Here is a 23,559-nt window from a genome sequence, read left to right as displayed (position 1 = left end):
TCTGAAGCAGGTGTTTAGCGAATATGGAGTACCTCAAACCGTTAAGACAGACAATGGCCCCCCATTCTCGTCAAAGGAATTTGCAGCCTTTGCAAACCAGTACCGATTCGACCACATCACGTCCAGCCCTCGTTACCCGCAGAGTAATGGTTTCATTGAACGTATGGTGCAGACGGTCAAGCAGAGCATGAGAAAGTGTGCAGCTGCAGGACATGATCCAAACTTAGCTATGTTGATCTACAGAGCCACACCCCTTACTACCAGCATACCGTCACCTGCAGAGCTATTGAATGGACGAAGGTACAGAGCATTACTTCCAACCAGATCCCCTATCCAGAATCCCCATTGTCAGGTTGTCCGAGAGCAAATGGTGAAAGACAAGGACAAAATGTGCGAGCACTACAACAAGACTGCAAGGGATCTACCTTCACTGCCACAGAATCAGAGAGTGTACGTACAAGTTCACCCCCAGTGTAACAAATGGACCCCAGCAACCGTTACCAAAACACCAGTAGCGTCTCAACCGAGATCGTACAGTGTCGAAACTACTAATGGAACCCAGTTAGTGAGAAATCGTCGCTTCATTCGTCCATCTCAAGAGACTATTCCGTTACCTTCCGAGAGTGTAAAGCGTGACGAGAGCACTAGCAGTGAACGACCAAGACATGTGATTACAAGACCTAAAAGACTTATAGAGACAATTTAATTAGTTTCAGCATTTCAGTTAAGGCCTTAAGCTATTTTCGATTAGAGGGGAGATGTTACATAATCAGCTTGTGTAGTTCGATTCATTCTATCACCTTTCAGGCATAGTCATAATGTAGAGTGTTTGATAATTAGCATGCATTGTCCCGCAAGCCTAAATATATGCAGAGACGCTTCTGGAACTTTCTATTTACATAAGCATCAAAACTTGTAGGTTTAGCTCGAGATTTCATTCATTATCAGTGTGTGTGTAAGCAATAAAACTTTTGCCATCTGGAGTAGTTAACAGTGTTACAAGAGAATTTTTCATCTGTTAAAGGTTGAAGAGTCAAGTGGGTTCACTAAATTTGTTTGAGGGTCAGGTTGGGCATCTTATTCCAATTCATGCCTATGATGTCTTGTCTGGAGGATTGTTTGTCCTGGCTGGAAAGATGACACTGCATTCTATTCTCAGTGATTGTAATGGTGTATCTGGACTTTCCCCAGCTGTTGTGTCTTACCTGACTAGTGGAAAGAGGGATGCAGCAGTAGCTCACATAACTTTAGATGATATTCCAGACCCTTGTTTAAAAGAAAAGTTGACACAGGTTTGTTGAACATCAGAAATCTTTTATGTAAAACATGACCTGTATACATGTACATGTAATCTATGTACATGTATTAATTCTCCTTGAATGTCTCCCATGAGAAGGTTATAAGCTTTCAAGCAAAGGGTAAATTAACTTATTTTGTATCCCTTTCAGTTAAGTAACTGTGGAAAATTTAGCTTATATTGAGACAATGATTTTTCAGTCAGTGACACAGGCATAGTGAGAAGAAATTGCAAGAATATATTGCACTCCAACCAGCATTCAAACCTAAGCCTTTCTGGTTATTAGTCCAGATACTCCACTACCACTTCAAGCTACAGGAGACTTGCAGGAGCTAAGGCCCTAAATTAATCATTTAATACAATGTATATTTTATTTAATACCTGACCGCCATTGTCCAATATTTTAAAAATACTGCTGGCAATGCTAAAACACCCAGGCCCTCTAAGTCAAGAAACACCCCACTTGTGTAAATATATAACAGACTTAACAGAAAATTATTAGTGATATTATTAATATGGATTTTGTTATTTTCATTTGCAAAAAGAATGATTGTACAAATTGAAAATGTATAGGTCTCTGCAAATGTACTTGGGGGACCCCCCTATTTACCAGCTGGATGTCATGACCTGGCACCCCTCTGCCAAAACTCTTATTGAAACCCTAGAATCAATGTCCTTTATTTGTGACTGACAGTGATTTTCCTTTTTGATAATAGCTACTTAATTGTGGAGAAGACCAATTGCTCGCATTTACGGAACCAGGTAGCCCACAGGACATGACAGAGCTTCTAATGACAGCTGGCTTTCCCCATGTTACGATCACAGAAGATAGGAGGCATCTGGCATATGAATGCATTCTCCTTTACGAGGTCGTGACAAAAAGAATACCGGCGTTGGATGATCTAAGACGGGGCTTGGAAGAAGTAAAAGTATGTGGTGTGGGTCTTCTTTCTTTGCTGGAGAGATACCCAGACCTCCAACAGAGAGTATTTCCCATGGACATGGGAATCATTGATGAAGGGAAAATGATATCACAGATGCAATATGAAGAAAGCAGAGATCCCCTCTGCCAACGTGCTGGGAACTTCTTCAGACAGTACATTGATGAGCTCTTCAGATGTGATGTATGTTCCTTACAATACTCATATTGACGTACAATAATGATGAAAAGTTAATATCTTTTGTTGGGGACACATGGGGGTGTTTTGATTTGAACTAGACTCGGGATTGAGTGGTCTGGGTTCAAGCTCTTGCTGGAATCATTGTGTTGTGTTCTTGGGCAACACACTTACCTCTCACAGTGCCTCTCTCCACCCAGGGATTCCAAATGTGTAAGGCGGATGAGGGCAACCCTGTGTTGGACTGGCATCCCATCCAGGGGAGAGTAGAAATACCCACAATTGCTTCATGCTACATATACATGTACAGAGACCAGAGATTGACACTGGTTTGATTGGCCATGGGGCTTGAACACAGAACTCATCTAATCTATTTCATTAAACTTGTGCAGGGCTCCTCTGTCTCAATAAGTAGCTAAATAACAGCCCTGCAACATTTTGATTCATATTTCCAGTATCCACTAGTGTTACAAATTCCATTAAAAGTGTTTTAGTTATTTTAGTGCTTTGATTGTTCAATTTACTGGGTGTATGCTATTGTATGGCCTGCTAAAAAGTGGAAGCCATTGTCGTCTTTTTTCCTTCCTGCCAGGTTCAAAGATTTAGAGATATTATAAATATCTTACTAACCTCATTTCCTCGGTCCGTATGGTAAATTGTGGGTATTGAAGGGACAAAACTTGAATTTACAGTATGGCCCTTGATCTTGGTAGCAAGAGGTCCCAGTATTTTTATTTCGCTTTTTGTTTTTTTGAAAAGTACATATACCTGCTGCATTCTCTGACAGAATTTGTGCTGTTGTTTCACTCAATAGATGATGAAAAGGGACAGGAAGTCTTGCAAGACTTGATGCTGTTCTGGACAGGATACCCGTCACTGCCAAATGACCCCACAACTATCCTGCATATAAAGTATCTTGCAAGCAGTGTTACCAAAGTTTTGTCAGAGGCCAATACTTGTCCACTCACTCTTTACATTCCAGTTGTACATGCGGAATACAAGATTTTCAAAGATCACCTACATAAAAGCGTTACCTTTGGGAAGTACGGTTTTGGTAAAATTTAACAGCTTAAGACTTTTAGAACATTAAGAGTGGATGTCTCTAAAAATCAAAGAAAAATAAAAAAATCGCGGACATGGTCAAAAATTTGTTTCGTCCCATTTTTTGTCTACAGGTAGCTACAGGTACTAGCTAAAGTGAAATGAGGTTAGTTTGTGTAAATATTCATTTTGACGGGAATAAACCGTAATGAATTGCATGATCGAAAATGAGTGCGTGCGAGCTCGAAATTATGTAGTTTTCAGGCCGTCCTTAGATGAACTAAAATGCGACAGCAGGAATTCTCAAGTTATAAATATATACTGTTGGCCTTCCTTTACCAAGATATACTGATATTTTTTGTATCGTGTCCTTCCTGATGAAACCACGGGTTAATTACCAGAGGACGTCTTCGCCATTTTTAGTTCACGTCAAACCCGGCCTAATATATTGTGGCAAAAATGCATGTGGTAGTGTCTCAAGATTTCCAGCAATACTATCACGAGGGCTTCTGAGGTAGGTCTTCAAATTTATCGTTTCATTTTTCTGGTATCTTCTACTGTTTCAATATACCAACCAACCAAACTTCGGTAAAATTGCAAATGGCGCCATATTGAAATGAACAACATCAACATTGCAGTGACACAAGCAAAGCATTGTTTGAGTCGCAGCCGCACTTAGCTTGTTATGTTTGCTTTGACATCAATAGTTCCTTACCTTAGAAATCTTTTATAGGCCCTTATTATGCTGCTTGGAAGATACTTTCGAAATACTGTCCTCTGCAAGTTGGTGTAAAGGGGGCCGACCGGCGCACTCACTGAAGCCACTGAGCCGGTGATGGGTAAACATTAAAAGTTACTGGTTGTTGTCATTTTCTATAGCGTGTGGCCAGCCAGTTTCGTTTAGTCTACTTTGATCCTATTTGACGTCCCACACACGAAAGATCCTGTACAACATGGCAGGCACCGCTAGCGATTTGCACAGGTTCCTGTCTGCGTGTCGACTGCGTGACATGTGATAATCTGTCACGTAACGAGATCAACTAACAGTACATTCTGCCTCACGAATAAAATCCAAACAAATATATTGCCGTCATGAACAAAAAAGATACAGCAAAGAAACAGACTTTACAAAATGTCACAAATTTAAAACGTACAGTGAAAACTTTATGGAACGAAAATAACGATTCAATTTTCCCACGGGAAACAAATGTAACCAGTTAACGAAAGTAAACAAAAAGCAAAAGCGTAATAATCGTCGGTGAAAGTAATAAAGATAACGGTTGCTTAAACTCCAGCAGAAAAAAAATGTCTTGTTCTTTCCTTGATATTGTTGGTGGCGTTTGTGGTGCAGAGGAACGCGCAAGGCATCCGTCCACTCAGACAGTATCGCTGTCATCGTGCGGCAAGGATATCAGAAGCCACAAGCGTTTTTTACAGTTCTCAGGTGTTGAGACAGAGATAGAACTTCTCTTAGCAAGAAGCGGGATTTTCGTGAACCCCGTCAATTTTTCGGAAATGACTGTTTGCCCGTTGCATCGATCAAGCCTTGGAATCGGATGGAGAAGAACTAGTAGATTATGTTCTGTGCCTCAGGATGTCTCCGGTCACAAAAAGGAATCTGAAAAAGTACCCGCAGCAGAAAGGGGAATTAGTTTGCAGCACTCAATACAAATTTTTGAGCTTACGAAAAACCTCGTACCCGTCGGATCAGGTAAGCGATTACAATGTTTATTCTCACTTTATGCAAGGATAAACATCCGTATAGCTTCTCATTTCACGCAGGGTACTTGGCGGGAATCACAAACTTCATATCCTTAATTCAAATCACTTCACTGCCGCGTAAAGTAACGCCAAGTTTAACAGCAAAATTATTTTTATGTCTCACGAGTTTTCAGGAGTTTTGCAAATACTTTTACGTCGGAACCTTGTTCAAACACAGGCATTTACTCAACATTTTCACCTTCTTCAAGACTTAATCAAAAGGGGAACACTCGAATTGAAATATTTTACAGATATTAGAATTCCTTCCAACAATGCTCGGAAAAAAGGAAAGGAACGTAAAAGACTGACTTGTGACAAGGTAAAATACAGATTGCGTAATCAATTTGAGGTTTGTGGGGCTTTTTCCCTGGGCTAGGTTTGTTCTTTTGCCACATTCGGAGCTATTTGTTCAAGGGGGATGTGTAAAGTAGAAAAGAATAAAGTAATCCTTTCTCTCCAAATATTAAAGGAATTTGTGTACGATGTCGACAGTCCCTGGCAAAAACAAAAAATCATTTAGAATCGCAGGACTTGGGTGCCACAGGAGGTGTGGAAAACATCACAGAAGGTCTATGTGGTCTAAGCTTGGTGAGTTTCTTCAAAGTGTTAATGAAAAATTTCCATCCAATATAGTTAATGAAAGTGAAAAACCTTAACGCGTTCTCTGAATTCTCCCTTCTCCGCCCTTTTCAGGGGTTCAACCCACGCGGGAGAAGGGCGTGTCCAGTATAACTTGCATGCGCATCCTCAAAACGGCGCCATTGCCGCCCGTCAACGACTGGGCAAGACATGCATGGCACAAGAATTGGAAAAGCGTGCCCTGCCCGGACAGCCAATCACATCCCAAAATATAGCCAAATAATAAAGGCTTTAAATTAATATATGGCTTCTCAACTTTTTTTCTAAATGTTCCAAATGGAAAACAATACTGAGTAGTAACTGGATGAAGATATCAGGATAGATTACCAGTCAATTAAATTAATTATCGACTATTACTTTCCAGCTCGCATGAGACTTGCGCTTTTATACACGACACCCTGCGCTTGCACACGGTTGATCTCATTTCGAAGCCATCCAAAGCAATGTGTTCACTTTTTTGTCAGGTTGATGAACAAGCGAGTGACTTTGATATTCCTGCCATTACTTGTCCTGTAACTGTTGGTGATGAATCTCTGCCAGAAGGTTCCACATCCAGACGGCAGAGTCTTTTTTTTCCGCAGGAAGATTCCGAAGAGAGTGATGAAGGCTTCAGTCTAGACAACGAGTCCCAGGAGCAGCTTAATCGCTTCTTACAGCTTCGAGACGTCAGTCCAGTACGTCACACGTTATCAGTGCCGTGGAATACAGCGCACGAGCGTACTAAACGCAGATACCTACGGAAAGCTCAGCAATGTATATCTGCAATGCTTGATGTTCTGGCACCTGAAAATTCGCAAGAACTGTGGACGGAGCTTTGTGATCGTCATGCTGTAAGCAGAGAGAGTCAGGTTGTGGTCGAAGGTAGAAGTGAAAAAGAGACGGAGCTTCTTAGTGCATTTGCTGAGAGCTACTTGAACGCGCAACATTGGAGCACCAGACGACAAATACTCTCTTTGATGGCAGATAAGTTATCCCTTAAGGAGATGAGAGAGTTTATTCCAACCGTTACTAGCTATCGCTACAACATTGCCCGACGCCACAGGCTGTTACATGGAAGAGCTGCTCCTCTTCCAAACCAGGAGAAAAAGAGAATGAGAATTGAACCTGTAAAATTAGAACATTTTGTTTCTTTCATAACGAGTCCACACGTAATTCAAGATGTTCCTTTTGGGGAAAAACTTCTGAAATTGTCAACTGGTGAGATCATAAAAACACCCAATGTGATCAGAACAATGATACCAGAACGCATTGTCCAGCAGTATCAACAATACTGCTGTGAAACCAACTTTGAGCCTATGAGTAAGAGAACCCTACAGAGAGTTTTGGCCGTGTGTTCTTCATCTGTTCGCAAGTCTCTGCAAGGACTTGATAACTTTTCAGCACAAGGAGCGGAAGCATTTGATCATTTAGAGAAACTCGTAGACAAGCTTGTTGACTGTGGCAAGACTCAACAATGGGCGAGGGAAATTAAGCAGCAACTTCGTTTGTCGAAGCAGTACCTAAAGGGCGACTACAAGGTGGGTGCATATTTTATTATTATGCGTTGTCTTTGCGGAAGTGATGTAGTAGACTTCTTACTATGATATACGGCTACCTTTTTCTTTCTCTCCAAGTCTTTTTTATGCTTAATTCATGAAACAAGAGGTTGCAATTCACTGTAATACGCTTACACACATGTATACAACGCTGAGAATCGGTTAAGTAATCTTTCTGAAATGTAGATGCGCATGCGTTGCTTTGCAAATATGCACTGAATCACGCGGTTGTCATTTTACTTCTTTTTTTAGGTACATGCAGTGGAGGCCTCAGAGGTTCCCGATCATTGTCGAATTTATGCGCTAAGTGATCCAAGCAATGCAGAATTTCGGAGCTCCTGCGACCACCTCCACAATGAGTCATGTGTGCAGTGTTATGAGTTAGAGGAAGTTATGCGTACCATAGAAGATGAGTGTTCAATTGCGCTCTCGTCAGCAGAAGATCAAGCTGACATGCTGCATACTATCAAACAGGCAAGGGATGATATCATTAGCTGGAAAGCCCATCAGCTACGTTCAGTCCACCAAGCTGAGGCGAAGCATTCAGTTTTAGCCAAACTCGACAGCCGATCGGTGCTGTTAGTCCAGGACTGGGCAATGAAATATATGCCCCGAAAATATCGAGAGGCACAGTCAGACTGGTTTGCGAAGCGAGGATTGCCATGGCACATTAGCGTTGCCATAAGACGGTCAGAGGGTTCTGAGCACTTTGAATCGCAAACACTTGTTCACGTATTTCAAAGCTGCGCCCAAGACAGTGTGACTGTGGCTTCGATAATGCTTGACTGCCTCACTACCCTGAAAAAGGAAATTCCAGACCTGGAAATGGCTTATTACAAACAAGATAACGCTGGCTGTTATCATAGCGGAAATTCAATCATCTCAGCTAAGCTGGCCGGTGATGCCGTAGGAGTGGCTGTTGTAAGAAACGACTTCTCGGACCCTCAAGGTGGAAAGGGGGTATGTGATCGCAAAGCAGCAACAATCAAAGGAGACGTTGGAAGGTACGTAAACGAAGGCAATGATGTCATCAACGCTTTACAGCTCAAAACAGCCATTGAATCTGGCCAAGGAACCACAGGAGTGAAAACAAGCTATGTTGCTGCCAAGCCGTCAAGCACCTTTAATATCAAATGGGATGGCATAAGCTTACCCAACAATTTTGAGTACGATGAAACTGGCGTACGAGTGTGGAGAGCATTCAATGTGGGTTCCGGTAAAGTAGTGCCATGGGTAAAGTTCGAAGGAGTCATGAAGCAGCCCGAAAAATTGGAAATCCTAGAACCCCCATCGCAGAATGTAAGTGGCGCACCGCCGTTCAAGATTGTGAGACACCGACATATCAAGAAAAGCTCTGTCAAAGCAGATTTGTCAACTGAAAACGAAAACCAAGATCGAAGCAGTATTGGTCAAAATAAGCCAGACGACATGCTTTTCCCGTGTCCAGAGGATGGATGTGTAAAAGCATACAGTCGCTTTGCAAACCTCCAGACACACCTAGATACTGGAAAACACCAAATGATGCTCGAACAGGAAACTCTCTACGATAGAGCTAAAAGAGAATATTCTTCCAAGCTGACGGAGGGATGCAGTCAAATTCCAAACGTTCAAGTTACTGTCCAAGCAAAGAGTGACGCCTTGCTGCCTCTTCCAATGGGTTGGGCCCTGAAGACAATTAAGAAAAAAGTGCGTTTTACAAAGAAACAGACCGAATTCTTAACTGACCAATTTCAAAAAGGGGAGCAAAGTGGACGGAAAAGCGATCCACAGGAAGTTTCGAAAGCAATGAGCTTAGCAAGGGACCAAGCGGGGGAACGCCGATTTCAACCTCATGAAGTCCTCACGTCGCAGCAGATTAGTGGCTTCTTTAGCCGTCTTTCAGCAAAGAAGCGATTAGAAGTTACAGCCGCCGGTAACGAAGCAAAAGCCAGTGACGTCTCAGAAGTGGCCATGGAGAGTTCCGACGAGGACGAAATTTCCGCCGAAGCTGAGAGTCATCTATCTGCTGTGTGTGCGAATGTGATGAGAGATGTGGCTATTCAGCATCCGATTGTATCTTTCGATCTTAACATCTGCGAACTTGTACAAAAACGTACACTCACAACTTTAAGAGTGGATAGGCTGAGAGACATGTGCATCGACCTTGGGCTGGATATTTCTGACATTTCACCTCAGAAGAGGAAAAAGCCATACATCGCACGACTCACACAATTAGTCCAGGAGTGTACCTGCACTTCCAAGTAACTGAGCCCTGTACGTTTCACGAATAACTGATTCGCTGATTATAAAACGCGGTGCGTATATAATTTTTAAGAGGGCGTTGCGTGACAGCAGAGTTCTACATATCGCATTTCAGTCACTCGAGCTCGCCGCTGCTGGTGGCATCTCCTCCAATTTGTGTTGACGATTTTCAGTATATTCGAAACTGGCGAGTGCAGAAGGCGCAGAAGGGATGTAAATGCTCGAATTCATGTTCACTGGATGCGAAGCAAACGTAAACTAACGGCTGTGTGGCAAATTTAACCTGTTGTGTGCAATTCAAATGTTCAACCTGTTGTGTGCAGAATTATGCAGAATTATGGCGCGATTCACAGGGTAGGAAAAGTCGAAATTTGTTTCTCCTGTCACAGTATATGAAAATCAAGTGTAGTTATAGACATTTTAATATGTTTCTAGTCATTTCAACGGCCAGTGAAGATATAACTGACCAAAACAGTTATTTGTGTACAACGCGTTTAATTTTGTTATTATGCATCTCATTATGGCGTCATAGTATTTAACCGAATTACGGCCGGTGGTCATCTTTTGATTGTCAAAGGTCCCAAAGAAATAAAACCCAAATCGAAAAGAACTATCTTTCAAGGCTTCTTGGTAGTGTTATTGTAAACTTTGAGACGCTACCACATGTATTATTTGCCAAGCTATTCTAGGCCACCTTTGCCTTAATTTCAAAAGGCCGAAGATGTCGTCTCTTAACAGAGACGTAGCTCCTCCAGGAATAACACGAGACAAAATCTATCATTTTGTCTTGATTAAGCAAGTCCAACTCTATATTTCTATAGCTAGAAAAGTCCTTCTGTTACATTTTTGTTCGTATGACAACTGTCCGAAAAGTGCATAATTTCAGGATCGCGCTTGGTGAAATTTGAGCAATTGACCCGCCGAAAGTTTTTAACGGTTTATTCCCGTTAAAGTGCATATTTCAAACATCTCACCCCATTTCCGTTTGTTTACTATATAAGGCTACCTACAGGCAAAAAATGAGGCAAATCGATTTTTGGCCGTGTCCGCGATTTTTTCGATAATCTTTGATTTTTACTGACATATACTCTTAAGTAGATTAAATTTGGTCAGTTTTTTTGATAACACGAAGTTGTCAGAAAACAGTTCAGTTCACATTTTTATGATCCCAGCATTATTGCAGCCTTTCGTTCAAGTGCATATTGGTGATTTATAAGATCATGGTTTTGATTTCATGAGTAATAAGTTTTATTAAGTGTGTTTTCTCAGTTTTATTTCATTTAAACTCAAAAGGTATGTCACCTGAATCATCCTGTAATTTTTAAGAGACATGTATTTCTGCCAGTCGAATCTTAACAGTGTATCATGCTTTAGCAAACACAACAGTTGATGATTAGTCACTTAATTCTGGCGTGCTTGCATTAGTCTCAAAATAAGCTGTCGAGCTGCCAAGTAAAGATCCACTCCATAGTTATTACTAACTGAAAGAGGTTGTATATGCATGATATCTGCAAGTTCTGTGTTATTCAATGGCAGGTTTGTATCTGGTACCTCAACACTGCCCAGGTCAAACTCATTTGGTGTAGGTCCTGTTGGGTCTTCACCATATAACTCATCTGGTTGGCTGTTATCATCAAATATGTCCCTGACAGTGTTACATAATCAGCTTGTGTAGTTCGATTCATTCTATCACCATTTCAGGCATAGTCATAATGTAGAGTGTTTGATAATTAGCATGCATTGTCCCGCAAGCCCAAATATATGCAGAGACGCTTCTGGAACTTTCTTTTATTTACATAGGTATAAAAACTTGTAGGTTTAAGTCGGCATATTCATTCATTATCAGTGTGTGTGTAAGCAATAAAACTTTTGCCATCCAGAGTAGTTAACATGGTGTCAGGAGTGGGATATGAGTATTTCGAGTGTTATCTTGTGAAATCATACCGTTCACCCAGATTTGTTGAGGAGTCCAGTGACCCTCTGTGCGTACAGGATGATTATTCCATGCTTCAACTAGGAGGTTTAAGGTGGCCGAACACAGTTTTCGCGCGCGCTTTTGCTGATGCAATGAGTGCGCGCACAAGGATTGCAAAGAGCGATCATTTTATTTACTCAACACCCGCACTATCTGTGCTATTTTTTCTCTATTATTGAACGCAGTGTATTGATGGCTTTAGTCTTTTATTACAAAGATATGTTAGAAAAGGTAACGACGCAAAGAAACCAGCAATTCTCAGCTTTCTCTTTGTTACAGAAAGAACCCAGTTAAATGCAGCGCATGCGCAGTTGCTCGAAAAATTGAGACCGATTGCTTTTGCAGAAACTTGCGGATTTCTGACGATCCAGTCGTTAGAATTTCAAGAAATTTGGCAAAAAAATAGTTCAGAAACCACGTAAATGATCGATCGCAAAAAATCTGAATTTTGACAGGGAATTTTTAATAATACAGAACATGCGGTGAAAACGATTTACGGCGAATTACGAAAATCGCCTATGTCAAAATTTTATTGGAACAGTGTTGACAGAAGGGATTTAATGTCAATTTGTAATGGGCAAAAGATGAAAAAAATCTAACGACTGGATTTTTTTTAAATAAACAAAAACCATTTTTTAAGCCTTGTTTTTAACCAGCCCCGTTGCCATGGCAACAGCACAAACCTTAGCCAAAATGCGAGAATAAACGTTTCTGTGGTTAACCTTGACTCTTGCAAAAAACGAGCGCCAAGGCATAAATAGCTTAAAAGTAATGGTGAATTAGGCATAGGCTCTTGAAAACTGTGTTCGGCCACCTTAACTGGTGGTTAATTCTGGGAAGAAATATGTAATACAAACAGAACAGATCGATTATGCTGGTCGATTCCAGGATGCCATTTTCCTCCATCTGGTAGAACTGGGTGTAGAAAAAATGACCCACTCCAATGAAGACATCTCTCCAGAGACGTTCAATTCGTTGATTGTGTACAGACAACCCAGCAATTATGCTTCCCCTGTTTAACCCCCTCTGCTGTAGCATAGCTCTTCCTACCTCTACATTTTCACCCCCTTTGTCTGAACGCACTCTAGAGGGCCATCCGTAACTTTGCACGGCAGCTAAGAAGAGAGTGAGTACAGTTGCAGCTGAATTGTTTGTTCCACAACTTAAATACACTATAAGTCTGGAAAACCCGTCAGTACCACCATGTATTCCTAATCTCCAACGGATAAGGCAGTGTAAGCCATCAATGTGCCAGAGAGAATGAGGTCCCCTGACGCTGTAAACACGCCTTGTGATGGTATTGAACCACCTCATAGCAGACCCTGCTGGGTCAGTTCGAACCAAACTTTCCCTTACACGCTGACGCTGAACATAGATATTTCTACTTCGCAAATGTCCCAGCATCATACTGATACCAGAATTGGGAAACCCACGTCTTATTTCTCGAATCAGTGCATCTAAATCAGAATCTGTGAGGCTCGTATAATAACATCGACTGGAGAATGACTGAATGTTTCCAACTCTACGCCAAAGAGTAGCTCTGGAAACTAATAACATTCTTGATATCTGGGACCAAGTAAATCTCATTCTGTTTCTTAAAAACTCCACTTGAGGCATTGATATTTCATAGGATGGACGACCCACTCTTCCATTAGAAGCTGATAGAGTTGGCAAAGTCCTAATGGGGCGTACTGAGGTGTATGAAACTGCTCTTAATGCCAGCATTTCCCATCTATGTAGTAAATATTGAAGTTGTCTCACCAGCGATTCAAGAGGTGGTATTCTTCCAGCATTCGCTTGGGTACCTCTCTCCAATGAATCAACTAAACGTTGGACAGAGTCCACCGCAACTACAAGGCGAACGATCAAGTTCTCCGCCATATTAAGATCAGCTTGGGGATAGAATCTTGCGCAGTCATTCAAAAGGCGCGTAACTGTTTCTAGAAGCTCAGTTGTTGGAGCGCAGTGACAAACATTCAAAAGCAGATAAACAAAGACAAGACTTTTGACCACTGCCGCCGCCATATTGACGATGTCTAGTCAAAGTAATTTTCATTGCTATCATACACGAAGAGCAATGCTGTCAAAAGGCACTTTCGTGCGGGCATATACAAATTAATTTGCGAGACCCGCATATACGCGCATTTTAGCACGCGTATATATGGGTCCTTGTAGGACGCGTATATTTGGGCATTTATTTCGCATATCCCCGCGCTTAAGTTTACGCGAATATATGGCCATTTAAAAATGCGTATATACGCGATCTAAATGGTCGTATATACGGGCTTAAAGCCCATACGTAACGTATGTAAACAAGTATACACGGCAGAAAAACCCGCGTATACCCTGTTGTAATTTTGAAACGAATGGCCAACCATAGTATCTTAAGGTGGCTCTACATAGTTTTTTTGGCGCGCGAGGCATGGGTGCGAATGGCGCGAGCGCGCGAGTATTTAAAAGAAAAGTAAAAAAAACAAAAATAAACATGGCGGCGAGACTTTTATCGCGAGTCGCGTTCCACTTACCGCTATCCTTTTTGATCAGAACAAGTGTTCATCAAAAAACGCCTAGAAATGTGTTTAAAAATACACTTCTTTCGTGTTCTCCTGACGTGGTTAAACTGAGAAGCCAATTCGCAGCACTTATCGCGCCGACATCAGAGAGAGAAGACGGTCGTGCCGCGAAGGAAGTCACAGAGTGGTCACGGTGTACTTTTTATGGTCGGAGGCTTCGCTTTGAGTTCCCTGGGCGATGAAACACCGAAAACAGCTGAAGAGTCTGCAAAGGCGCAACTGACAGCGGAAACAAAACTACCATTGCGTGACGAGAAGGGTCGGTTCTCAAGAAAGAAACCCGCTCAAAGTGGAAACACGGACGACAGGACTCGTGGGATAAAGGAGTGGAGGGCAAAGAGGAAATTGGAGTTTCAAGGAATGGTCGAAGATTGGTCCCCACCGAAGAAAAGAGAAACCCGTTTAAGTCAGGTGTGGTTTAAATCTTGTTTTCGCTATACGTGGCACCAAGCAATTCCCTAAAAGTTTTAAGACAAGTGCTTCATCAAGACTTTCTTTGCTCTGAAATAGTTCTCAATTTGAACTTTTGTATTATACCACAGGTAGCTCATAGCAAATTGTCAACATGATTATACCTGAACATTCTGACATTTCATTTTAAAATTCCAACACTTTTTGTTACAGTTACAACCTAATAATTACCATTAAAACGTATAAGTTTTAAATTTTTATCAGAAACAAACAAAGAAGGAAAATTGCATCCCACATGAAAGTAGAATTATGGACTTGGATGTTTTGAGTTCATTGAAATGTTGTCAACACTGTAAAGCAGGTGAGAAGAAACATTTTTCTACCTAAAGAAAATCAACACTAAAGAAAAGTCAAAATGAATTCTCAGTTTTATGGCAAGTACACACAGCTTTAAGGCTATAAAATTAACAGGTTTCCAAAAAAGAATTATGAGGTTGATTATACATGTATATCTTCAATACATTACAAAACGTCTCATATGCAATCAGCCATAAAAAGCCTGGGGTTGGTCCTTAAATTTTTGGGCAAGTTCCCTATAACAAGCGTCACACATTTGTTTGTCTATTGCGAGCAACAAAAATGTTTTTGATAAATTTGGAACAAACAAGCAGTTGTAAATTTGCCACAGACCACAAATTGCATTCACTGCATTTTGAAATGTTGTTAGTTTTTGCAAAAATTTACTTGTGCTCATTTATTCCAAATTAAAGGAGAAAACACATTGCCAGAATAAAGTATCAGATCTTCCTGAGTATCAATATATTCACTTTATTTTCAGCCACTTTGTCATTGTGGAACATAACAGCAGAAAAAAAATGTGGGTTAGCCTCAGTGTTCTCAGTTACCTGTGCAGTGTGTGGTACAGTGAATGTTGTCAAGACCTCCAGTGAACACAGGAGCGGTCGAACAGGTCCACTCAGTCAGGATGTTAATGCAAGAGCTGTTCTTGGGTGTCTACATACAGGAATCGGTGAAACCCACCTAAATAATTTACTGTGTACATTAAATATTCCCTCTATGAATCCAGTAACTTTCCAGAGTAGAGAAAATTAGATTGGGCATGCAGTAGAGCAAGTAACAAAGAAAAGTTGCAAAACTGCAATGTCAGAAGAAAGAAATACTGCCATCAAAAAGGGTGTAAAAGCAGATGACCAAGGCTGCATCAATATCCCCTGCTCATATGACATGGGTTGGCAAAAACGGGGAAAGGGGCATAACTCTTCAACCGGTCATGCTGCAGTCATGGGTTTAACTTATGGGAAGGTTATGGATTACACTACAAGAACAAAATCCTGCAGGGTTTGCACAAATGCTAAAAAAACTGGAAAACAAACCAAGCAACACAACTGCCGACTCAATCATACAGCATCATCAAAAGCAATGGAGCCTATGGCAGCAGTCCATTTGTTCACTGAAAGCCTAAATTCTAATGTCAAACTATCTGTTTATGTCGGGGATGAAGACTCCACAACAGCTGCACATATAAAAGAGAAGGTCCCTTATCCTGTAGAAAAGTGGACAGACATTGTGCATGCCAAAAGATCCCTTACTACAAGGCTGTATAACCTAAGCCAACGTGGGAAATTTGTAAATTCATCAACTCTCTCACAGAAAGTTATCAACTACTTGGTCAAATGTTTTACTTATAGCGTGTCTCAAAATAAGGGAAATCCATCAGCACTTCAAAAATCCTTAAAAAGCATTCTACCACATTCGTTTAGAGACAACAAAAAATTGCAATGAATCATGGTGTGGTGCCAAGAAAGACCCTATTAACTATAAACACTCTGACTTACCATATGGCAAAGATTTCTATGGCGATGACTTGAGGAAAGCTTTGGAGAGAATTTTTGATGAATATTGTACTGACATAGTAGTTGCAAAGTTATCACCTGGGTCAAATTCGCAGAGAAATGAGGCCCTAAACAGTGTTATAGGCTCAAAAAATCCCAAAATCAGATACTATGGTGGAAGTGAAAGTAATGACTTCCGAGTGGCCTGTGGCATCTCGCAAGTAAACCTTGGATATCAGTACATTAGCCAAACACTTGAGAGCCTCAACATTGAACCTGGTATACACTGTATCAGTTACATTGAAAGGATGGATCACAAGGCTACCCAAGACAAACTAAGAAAAAACAGCATTAATTTCAAACGCCGAAGAGCTCAACTACATAAGCAGAAGTTAAATCTTGATGGTAAAAAACAAGCTAAGGAAGGAAACACATACCAAAGTGGAATAGGACTTAACCTGGATCCAAACAATTCTACCAACCTGATCCAAGAATTCGACATCATCAATTTGAAAATTTCAAGTGAGGAGCTGAAAAACTTTGAAACATGCATTCCTGAATTAACGATTAGACCAGTGGCGGAGAAATTTCCCTATGACAGAAACACTGTTTACAATTTTATCATTTACGATATTGAAACAAACACGTCTGGAAAAACCGCAGAAATATGCCAGCTTTCAGCAGTTGATCAATCAGGTTTGCACTGTTTCAACGACTATATATTACCTTCGAGGGATGTAGATATTCATGCTACAAGGGTAAATGGTTTAAGTGTCCGAACAGTCAGAGGCGTCAGGACCTTGTTCAAAAATAATCAACCAGTCGAAACTGTGTCACTTGGAAAGTCACTCGAAAATTTTCTAACCTACTTGGAGAAAACTGTCAGGCGTGTGAAAGGCGATAATAATATTTATACTGTTTTAATCAGGCACAACTCTCAGGTTTTCGATAATCCAACTCTTCTTCGTCAAGGTGGACATCAACTTTGTGAAAAGCTTTCCTGTCTTAACGTTTTCTTTTCTGACACTCTCCCTGTGATGAAGAACTTGGTCAAACGTAAACATCCCTCTCTGGTCTTACCGGATGGTTCCACAGTTAAATTAAATCAACAATCCATTTATTAGACACTTTTCCATGAGCCTTTCCCCGCACACGATGCAATGGAGGATGTTAGAGCTTTAAGAAGAATAGTCTTCGACTCCCGTTTGAACATTTCAGAGGACATGTTGACAGAGAACATGTCAACAACATAGTACGCAGAAAACGACATGAAATACCTTGATCGTCGCTACGAACTCCTGCAGACGTTCCGAGGAACGCTTTATCATCCAACAAACGCGGAATTTCCCATCAAGCAACAGACTGCTGAAAAAATAGCCGGGAGTGGCATTTCATATCGAGATCTTAAGAATGTTTTCGAGAAGTTCGGAGCAATAAATTCTTGCACTTGATGGACGATTTTTCGTTAACCCAACACGTCAAAGCTCCAACGAGACCTGTTTCAGAGAAAACTTTGGATTTATTATTGTCTACTTATCCTAACTCTATTTCTGGCGTGTCTACTTCTTCTGGTTTAAGTGACCACGACATTGTAAATTTCGAGATCAACCTGAAAGCAACGCGCTTTTCCAAGTCTCCTCATAGAGTCTACCTGTACAAGAAAGCGAACTTTGATGGCCTGAATGAATTTATAGCAAAGTCATCGGCTGAATTCTTCGCATCAAACCCATGGGAAAACTCTGTGGAGCATAACTGGAATGCATTCAAAACTGCTGTAATTAAAGGTACTTCCCAGTATGTTCCACAAAAATTGTCCATGCCAAAGTACAAGCTGCCATGGATTACTACTGATATTAAAAGAGAGATGCGCAAAAAGGATCGCCTCCACAAAAAAGCTATTCGCTCTAAAAACCAGCAACATTGGAAAGCTTTCAAGTATCAACGAAATCGAGTGGCAAAACTGGTCAAAGAATCTCACAATCGCTATTTAAACGAAGTTATTGGTGATAACCTGACCGAAAACCCCAAAACGTTCTGGTCGTATGTTAAACATAGCAAATCTGAAAGCCTTGGAATCCCCCCACTTAAAGCCGAAAATGGGGTGAGTATTACAGACAAAGAGAAAGCAGAAACTTTGAACTCCCATTTCTTTTCAGTTTTTACCCATGAGCAGAAGCCTCTTCCTCAAATTGGCCTGTCACCATTCACCTCGATTGCAGATTTGCTTCTCTCGCCTGATGGAGTTGCAAAACAGCTAGCCCAGCTGAATCCTCACAAAGCTTGTGGGTCAGACAAATTACCTGCAAGAGTACTCAAAGAGATCTCACAAACAGCCTCTACGTGGCTCGCTTTCATCTTTCAACAATCATTTGATCTTAATGTCGTCCCATCAGATTGGTCCAAAGCCCTCATTACTGCAGTCTTTAAGAAAGAAAACAAATCAGATCCATCCAACTATCGCCCAATTTCGCTGACTTCTATCTGCTGTAAAGTAATGGAACACATTGTTCTTAGCCATATGGCTAAACACTTATCTAGTAACAACATTTTGATAAACGAGCAACATGGTTTCAGACAGCGGTTTTCTTGTGAAACTCAACTGATATCAGCTATACACGATTGGGCCAAGTCAATCAACACTTGCAGCCAAACCGACGTCATACTGCTTGATTTCTCTAAAGCATTTGATTCTGTCCCTCACCAAAGACTTCTAATGAAGCTCGACTTCTATGGTATTCGTGGGAACATGCTTATGTGGATTAAAGCTTTTCTGTCAAACCGCTCCCAATCAGTCTCAGTAAATGGCATTCAGTCTTCTTCCAAACCAGTGCTCTCCGGGGTCCCGCAAGGCTCAAGTTTGGGCCCTGTATTATTTTTACTGTATATAAATGACATCTCTTCTTCTGTAAAGTCACGTCTACGCCTCTTTGCAGATGATTGCATCCTCTATAGTGAAATCCGTGAAGTACAGGACTGTTGGGCTCTGCAGGATGATCTTGAACAATTGTCACTCTGGTCAAACACTTGGCAACTTAACTTTAAGGTCAAGAAGTGTTATCAACTTGGTATAACGTGTAAGAAAATTCCAACTATGTTCCAATATTCAATGGCTGGCCAGCCCATTTCTAGAGTTTCCTCAGCCCAGTACCTTGGAGTCACCGTGACAGACAATCTGTCCTGGAACGAGCATATCAATCAGATCTGTAAAAAGGCAAATTCTACTCTTGGGCTACTGCGTCGTATTCTAAGTGGTTGTGACACTAAAGTCAAAGATACGGCGTATCGCACGCTAGTCCGCCCAAAAAACTCGAATATGCGTGTTGCGCTTGGAACCCTTTCACCAAACAGAACATCACTCAAATAGAGATGGTTCAACGCCGAGCAGCAAGATTTGTATTAAATGACTATTCAAGATTTAGTCATGTTACTCCAATGATCGAACATCTTGGTTGGGACTCCCTTGAAGATCGTCGACTCCTCTTTCAAACTACTATGTTCTACAAGATCTTGATGGGACATGTTGGTATTAGCTTTCCTCCTGAAGTCCACGAAATAACAAGGGCCACCAGATTACTGAACAGTCCTCCTTTCCAACAAATCCGTGTATCAAATGATGTCTATAAGTTTTCCTTTTATCCAAGGACAATAGTAGCATGGAACAATTTACCTATTTATGAAGATGTTGATATAAATAATTTTAAGACTATTGCTCTTGTAGCCATTAAATCTTTTGTATAATGTATATCCAGACGTCCTAACTTGTCTCGACGAGATTATACTTAATCTATTATATCTTATCTTTTACTAACTTATAATTTTTATTGTATATATACATATTGTAATTATTTAGTACGTGCTTTTATTATGTTATTTTAAACTCCTAGTATAGTTCCACTGTTTAAGGAGTATACTTATTAAAGATTTAAAGATTTAAAGAAAAGGGCTTGTTGGCGTATTGTCTCTGCCTCCATCTTCATCAACTAGCAAGGCCCCGCGAGTGACAAAAACAACCCGTATTCTAGCCAAGATCGTTGAGCACTTCAAAGCAGTGGAGGAAACCACAAGTTAAAACGCATTTCCATAAGTATTACAACACTTATTAGGTATACTTTTCGCCGTAGTGGGGAAAAATAAGCTTCTACATCTCGACTAATTTTCAACTAGCACGTGCAAAGGAAGCGAAACGTGAGCATGCGCAGTACCGTAACTTGAAGGAATTTCTATTTTGATGACGTCACGAAAATACAGGGGTCTTTGGCTGATCTAAAACGCATATTAAGAGCCAGTTCCTGTAAATACCGAGAATGAGATGACAGTCGCGAAATTTTCGATTTCTTCATATTTTGCCCAAATAACCTCTATAGTGAGTTGTTTTCGAAAATACCATTCAAAGGTCCTGAAGTGCTTTAGTTTTTCGAAATTGAGGAAAGTTTGAAAATCGCCATTTTAGCTGCCTGACGCCGCCGAAATGGCCGAAAATTGTGCATTTTCTTTTCGCCCGTACAGATCAACGCGATGATATCTATCAATATACTTTGGGTACCTCATAGTGCATGTCTTGCTGTTTCTAAAGCATTAATTTGATTAGCAGAAGCTCAAAGTTTAATAATATTTTAGGCCGATACAAGTACCTCCATCGAAGCTCATAAGCGAAATGGCTAATTTTAGCTAATTTCAATACCATCAAAAGCCTACTGGTACATTGAATTTGAAGTCGAAACTAAAATTTTCTGAAAGCCCATAGTCTATATTATGTTGTGTGAAAGTCTCTTCCGCGGCCCGAAAAAACTAACCCGTCGAGAGACATAAACGTGTGGTACATTTTTGTAAATTCGTCATTCGTGAAACCAACATGGAACTTGGCCAGCTACCTTCATCAAGAATAACAAGAAGATCTGTTAGATCTTAAAACCGCGCTTTTAAAATTTAACTGTTTTCTTAGCACTACAGTCGCAACGCAGTGCACATTCGAAAGTAATCCTTGATGATTCATTGATTACTGTAGACATCACATCACTTGATCAACACAGACTGTACTATTGCACCATCAGTCGTAGCCGTTGCGAAATCTCCGATGACGTAATAGTGTTAATCTGGAACTTTCTTTGGGATATGTATGGGCATGAAGATACGAACACTATTAACAACAGCTTTCTTTCTTAAAAGTCAAGTTTAAATTTAATTTTTTCCTTGAGTAAAGGGCTAGCAAAGAAGTCACACGAGTCACATAATTCAAGAATTGCGTTATCGACGGGTATCTTTAGTACGGTGGTTATTTCCCTACCAATGACGTAATCATTGCATGTGCTGACATGTTCTTTGCTTAGCTTGCAAATATTTCATTTTCCTTCCGATCTATGAACTCGCTGCGATGAAAGAGCCAAAGAATTTACTTCATTTGCCTAAAACCACAAGAAATACTCGCAAACTTGCAAATAAATTAATGACCGTCGCTTCTGGCGAAATAAACTTGCAAAGTAAACACGATCTTATTAGTCACGTAGCGAAAGTGAAAGCTGCAACGTCAGCGCATTCCATGGCTGACGTAATACCTTTTTTTAGCGTATTTATTATTCCCTTTGAATCAAACGCTTCGATAAAACCAAAAGAAAATATATTTTACCCACAACAAAGGAAACAATATCCGTAAAATTATCCGTGTATTAATGTTTTAACAGCTTTTGGCGGAAAAAACATCACACGTTGCGTGACTCGGAATTTGGCCGAGCGGAGGTCTGCGTCTGGTCACCGACAAAAAACAAGAAGATCTGTTAGATCTTATAACCGAGCTTTTAAAATTTAACTGTTTTCTTAGTACTACAGTCGCAACGCAGTGCATATTCCAAAGCAATCTTTGATGATTCATTGATTACTGTAGACATCACAGCACTTGATCAACACAAACTCTATTATCGCACCATCAGTCGTAGCCGTTGTGACATCTCCGATGACGTAATAGTCTTAATCTGGAACTTTCTTCGGGATATGTATGGGCATGAAGATACGAACACTATTACAAACCGCTTTCTTTCTTTAAAGTCACGATTAAATTTAATTGTTTTTTTTCCCTTGAGTTAAGGGTTAGCAAAGAAGTCACACGAGTCACATAATTCAAGAATTGCGTTATCTACGGCTATCTTTAGTACGGTGGTTATTTCCCTATCAATGACGTAATCTTTGCACGTTCTGACACGTTCTTTGCTTGGCTTGCAAATATTTAATTTTCCTTCCGATCTATGAACTCGCTGCGATGAAACAGTCAAAGGATTTACTTCATTTGCCTAAAACCGCAAGAAATACTCGCAAAATTACAAATAAATTAATGACCGTCGCTTCTGCCGAAATAAACTTGGAAAGTAAACACGATCTTATTAGTCACGTAGCGAAAGTGAAAGCTGCAACGTCAGCGCATTCCATGGCTGACGTAATACCTTTTTTCAGCGTATTTATTATTCCCTTTAAATCCAACGCTTTGATAAAACGAAAAGAAAATATATTTTACCCACAAAAAAGAAAACAATATCCGTAAAATTGTCTGTGTATTTATGTTTTAACAACTTCTGGCGGAAAAACATCACACGTTACGTGACTCAAAGTTTGGCCGAGCGGAGGTCTGCGTCTGGTCACCGACAAAAAACAAGAAGATCTGTTAGATCTTATAACCGCGCGTTTAAAATTTAACTGTTTTCTTAGCACTACAGTCGCAACGCAGTGCATATTCCAAAGCAATCTTTGATGATTCATTGATTACTGTAGACATCACAGCACTTGATCAACACAAACTCTATTATCGCGCTATCAGTCGTAGCCGTTGTGACATCTCCGATGACGTAGTAGTCTTAATCTGGAACTTTCTTCGGGATATGTATGGGCATGAAGATACGAACACTATTACAAACCGCTTTCTTTCTTTAAAGTCACGATTAAATTTAATTGTTTTTTCCCTTGAGTTAAGGGTTAGCAAAGAAGTCACACGAGTCACATAATTCAAGAATTGCGTTATCTACGGCTATCTTTAGTACGATGGTTATTTCCCTACCAATGACGTAATCTTTGCACGTTCTGACACGTTCTTTGCTTGGCTTCCAAATATTTAATTTTCCTCCGATCTATGA

The 23,559-nt window shown here is 40.5% G+C and overlaps 5 protein-coding genes and 1 pseudogene across 17 annotated transcripts in view; 4 read left to right on the top strand and 2 right to left on the bottom strand.

Moving 5' to 3' along the window:
* LOC145501352 (uncharacterized) overlaps positions 1-1,113 on the top strand; it is a 20,412-nt gene extending 19,299 nt beyond the window's left edge. The window contains exon 5 of the mRNA XM_081480843.1: positions 1,025-1,113. Coding sequence (XP_081336969.1) covers positions 1,025-1,060 — 36 coding nt within the window. The 3' untranslated portion in view covers positions 1,061-1,113. The remainder of the gene's footprint in view (positions 1-1,024) is intronic.
* LOC145501360 (uncharacterized) overlaps positions 1-23,559 on the bottom strand; it is an 82,338-nt gene that overhangs the window by 39,063 nt on the left and 19,716 nt on the right. The gene's annotated exons all lie outside the window — the stretch shown is intronic.
* On the top strand, positions 1,137-3,589 carry LOC145501359 (uncharacterized). 2 transcript variants are annotated; one of them, XM_081480848.1, is made up of 3 exons: positions 1,137-1,292; positions 2,014-2,416; positions 3,230-3,589. In XM_081480848.1, the coding sequence occupies exons 1-3, from the start codon at positions 1,137-1,139 to the stop codon at positions 3,478-3,480; spliced, it is 810 nt and encodes a 269-aa protein (XP_081336974.1). In that variant the 3' UTR covers positions 3,481-3,589. The 2 variants fall into 2 exon arrangements, with proteins under 2 accessions (XP_081336974.1, XP_081336975.1); XM_081480849.1 differs by having other exon boundaries at positions 2,014-2,421; positions 3,230-3,378.
* On the top strand, positions 5,666-22,951 carry LOC145501328 (uncharacterized). 5 transcript variants are annotated; one of them, XM_081480821.1, is made up of 3 exons: positions 5,666-5,805; positions 6,321-7,373; positions 7,644-11,519. In XM_081480821.1, exons 2-3 carry the CDS (start codon positions 6,621-6,623, stop codon positions 9,633-9,635), a joined length of 2,745 nt encoding a protein of 914 aa, XP_081336947.1. In that variant the 5' UTR covers positions 5,666-5,805; positions 6,321-6,620; the 3' UTR covers positions 9,636-11,519. The 5 variants fall into 5 exon arrangements, 4 of the variants coding, with proteins under 4 accessions (XP_081336947.1, XP_081336946.1, XP_081336944.1 ...); XM_081480820.1 differs by lacking the exon at positions 5,666-5,805 and adding an exon at positions 22,208-22,951 and having other exon boundaries at positions 6,094-7,373; positions 7,644-9,483; XR_014051222.1 differs by lacking the exon at positions 5,666-5,805 and adding an exon at positions 11,533-11,617 and having other exon boundaries at positions 6,095-7,373; positions 7,644-11,273.
* On the bottom strand, positions 12,370-13,632 carry LOC145501347 (uncharacterized). Its single transcript, XM_081480834.1, has one exon. The coding sequence runs from the start codon at positions 13,630-13,632 to the stop codon at positions 12,370-12,372; it is 1,263 nt and encodes a 420-aa protein (XP_081336960.1).
* LOC145501340 (uncharacterized) lies at positions 15,753-17,571 on the top strand (annotated as a pseudogene).

The sequence above is a fragment of the Orbicella franksi genome, chromosome 10, assembly GCF_964199315.1.
Source record: "Orbicella franksi chromosome 10, jaOrbFran1.1, whole genome shotgun sequence".
Lineage (NCBI taxonomy): Eukaryota > Metazoa > Cnidaria > Anthozoa > Scleractinia > Merulinidae > Orbicella > Orbicella franksi.
The sequence above is the reverse complement of the archived record's forward strand: the minus strand, read 5'-3'. Positions and strand labels throughout refer to the sequence as shown.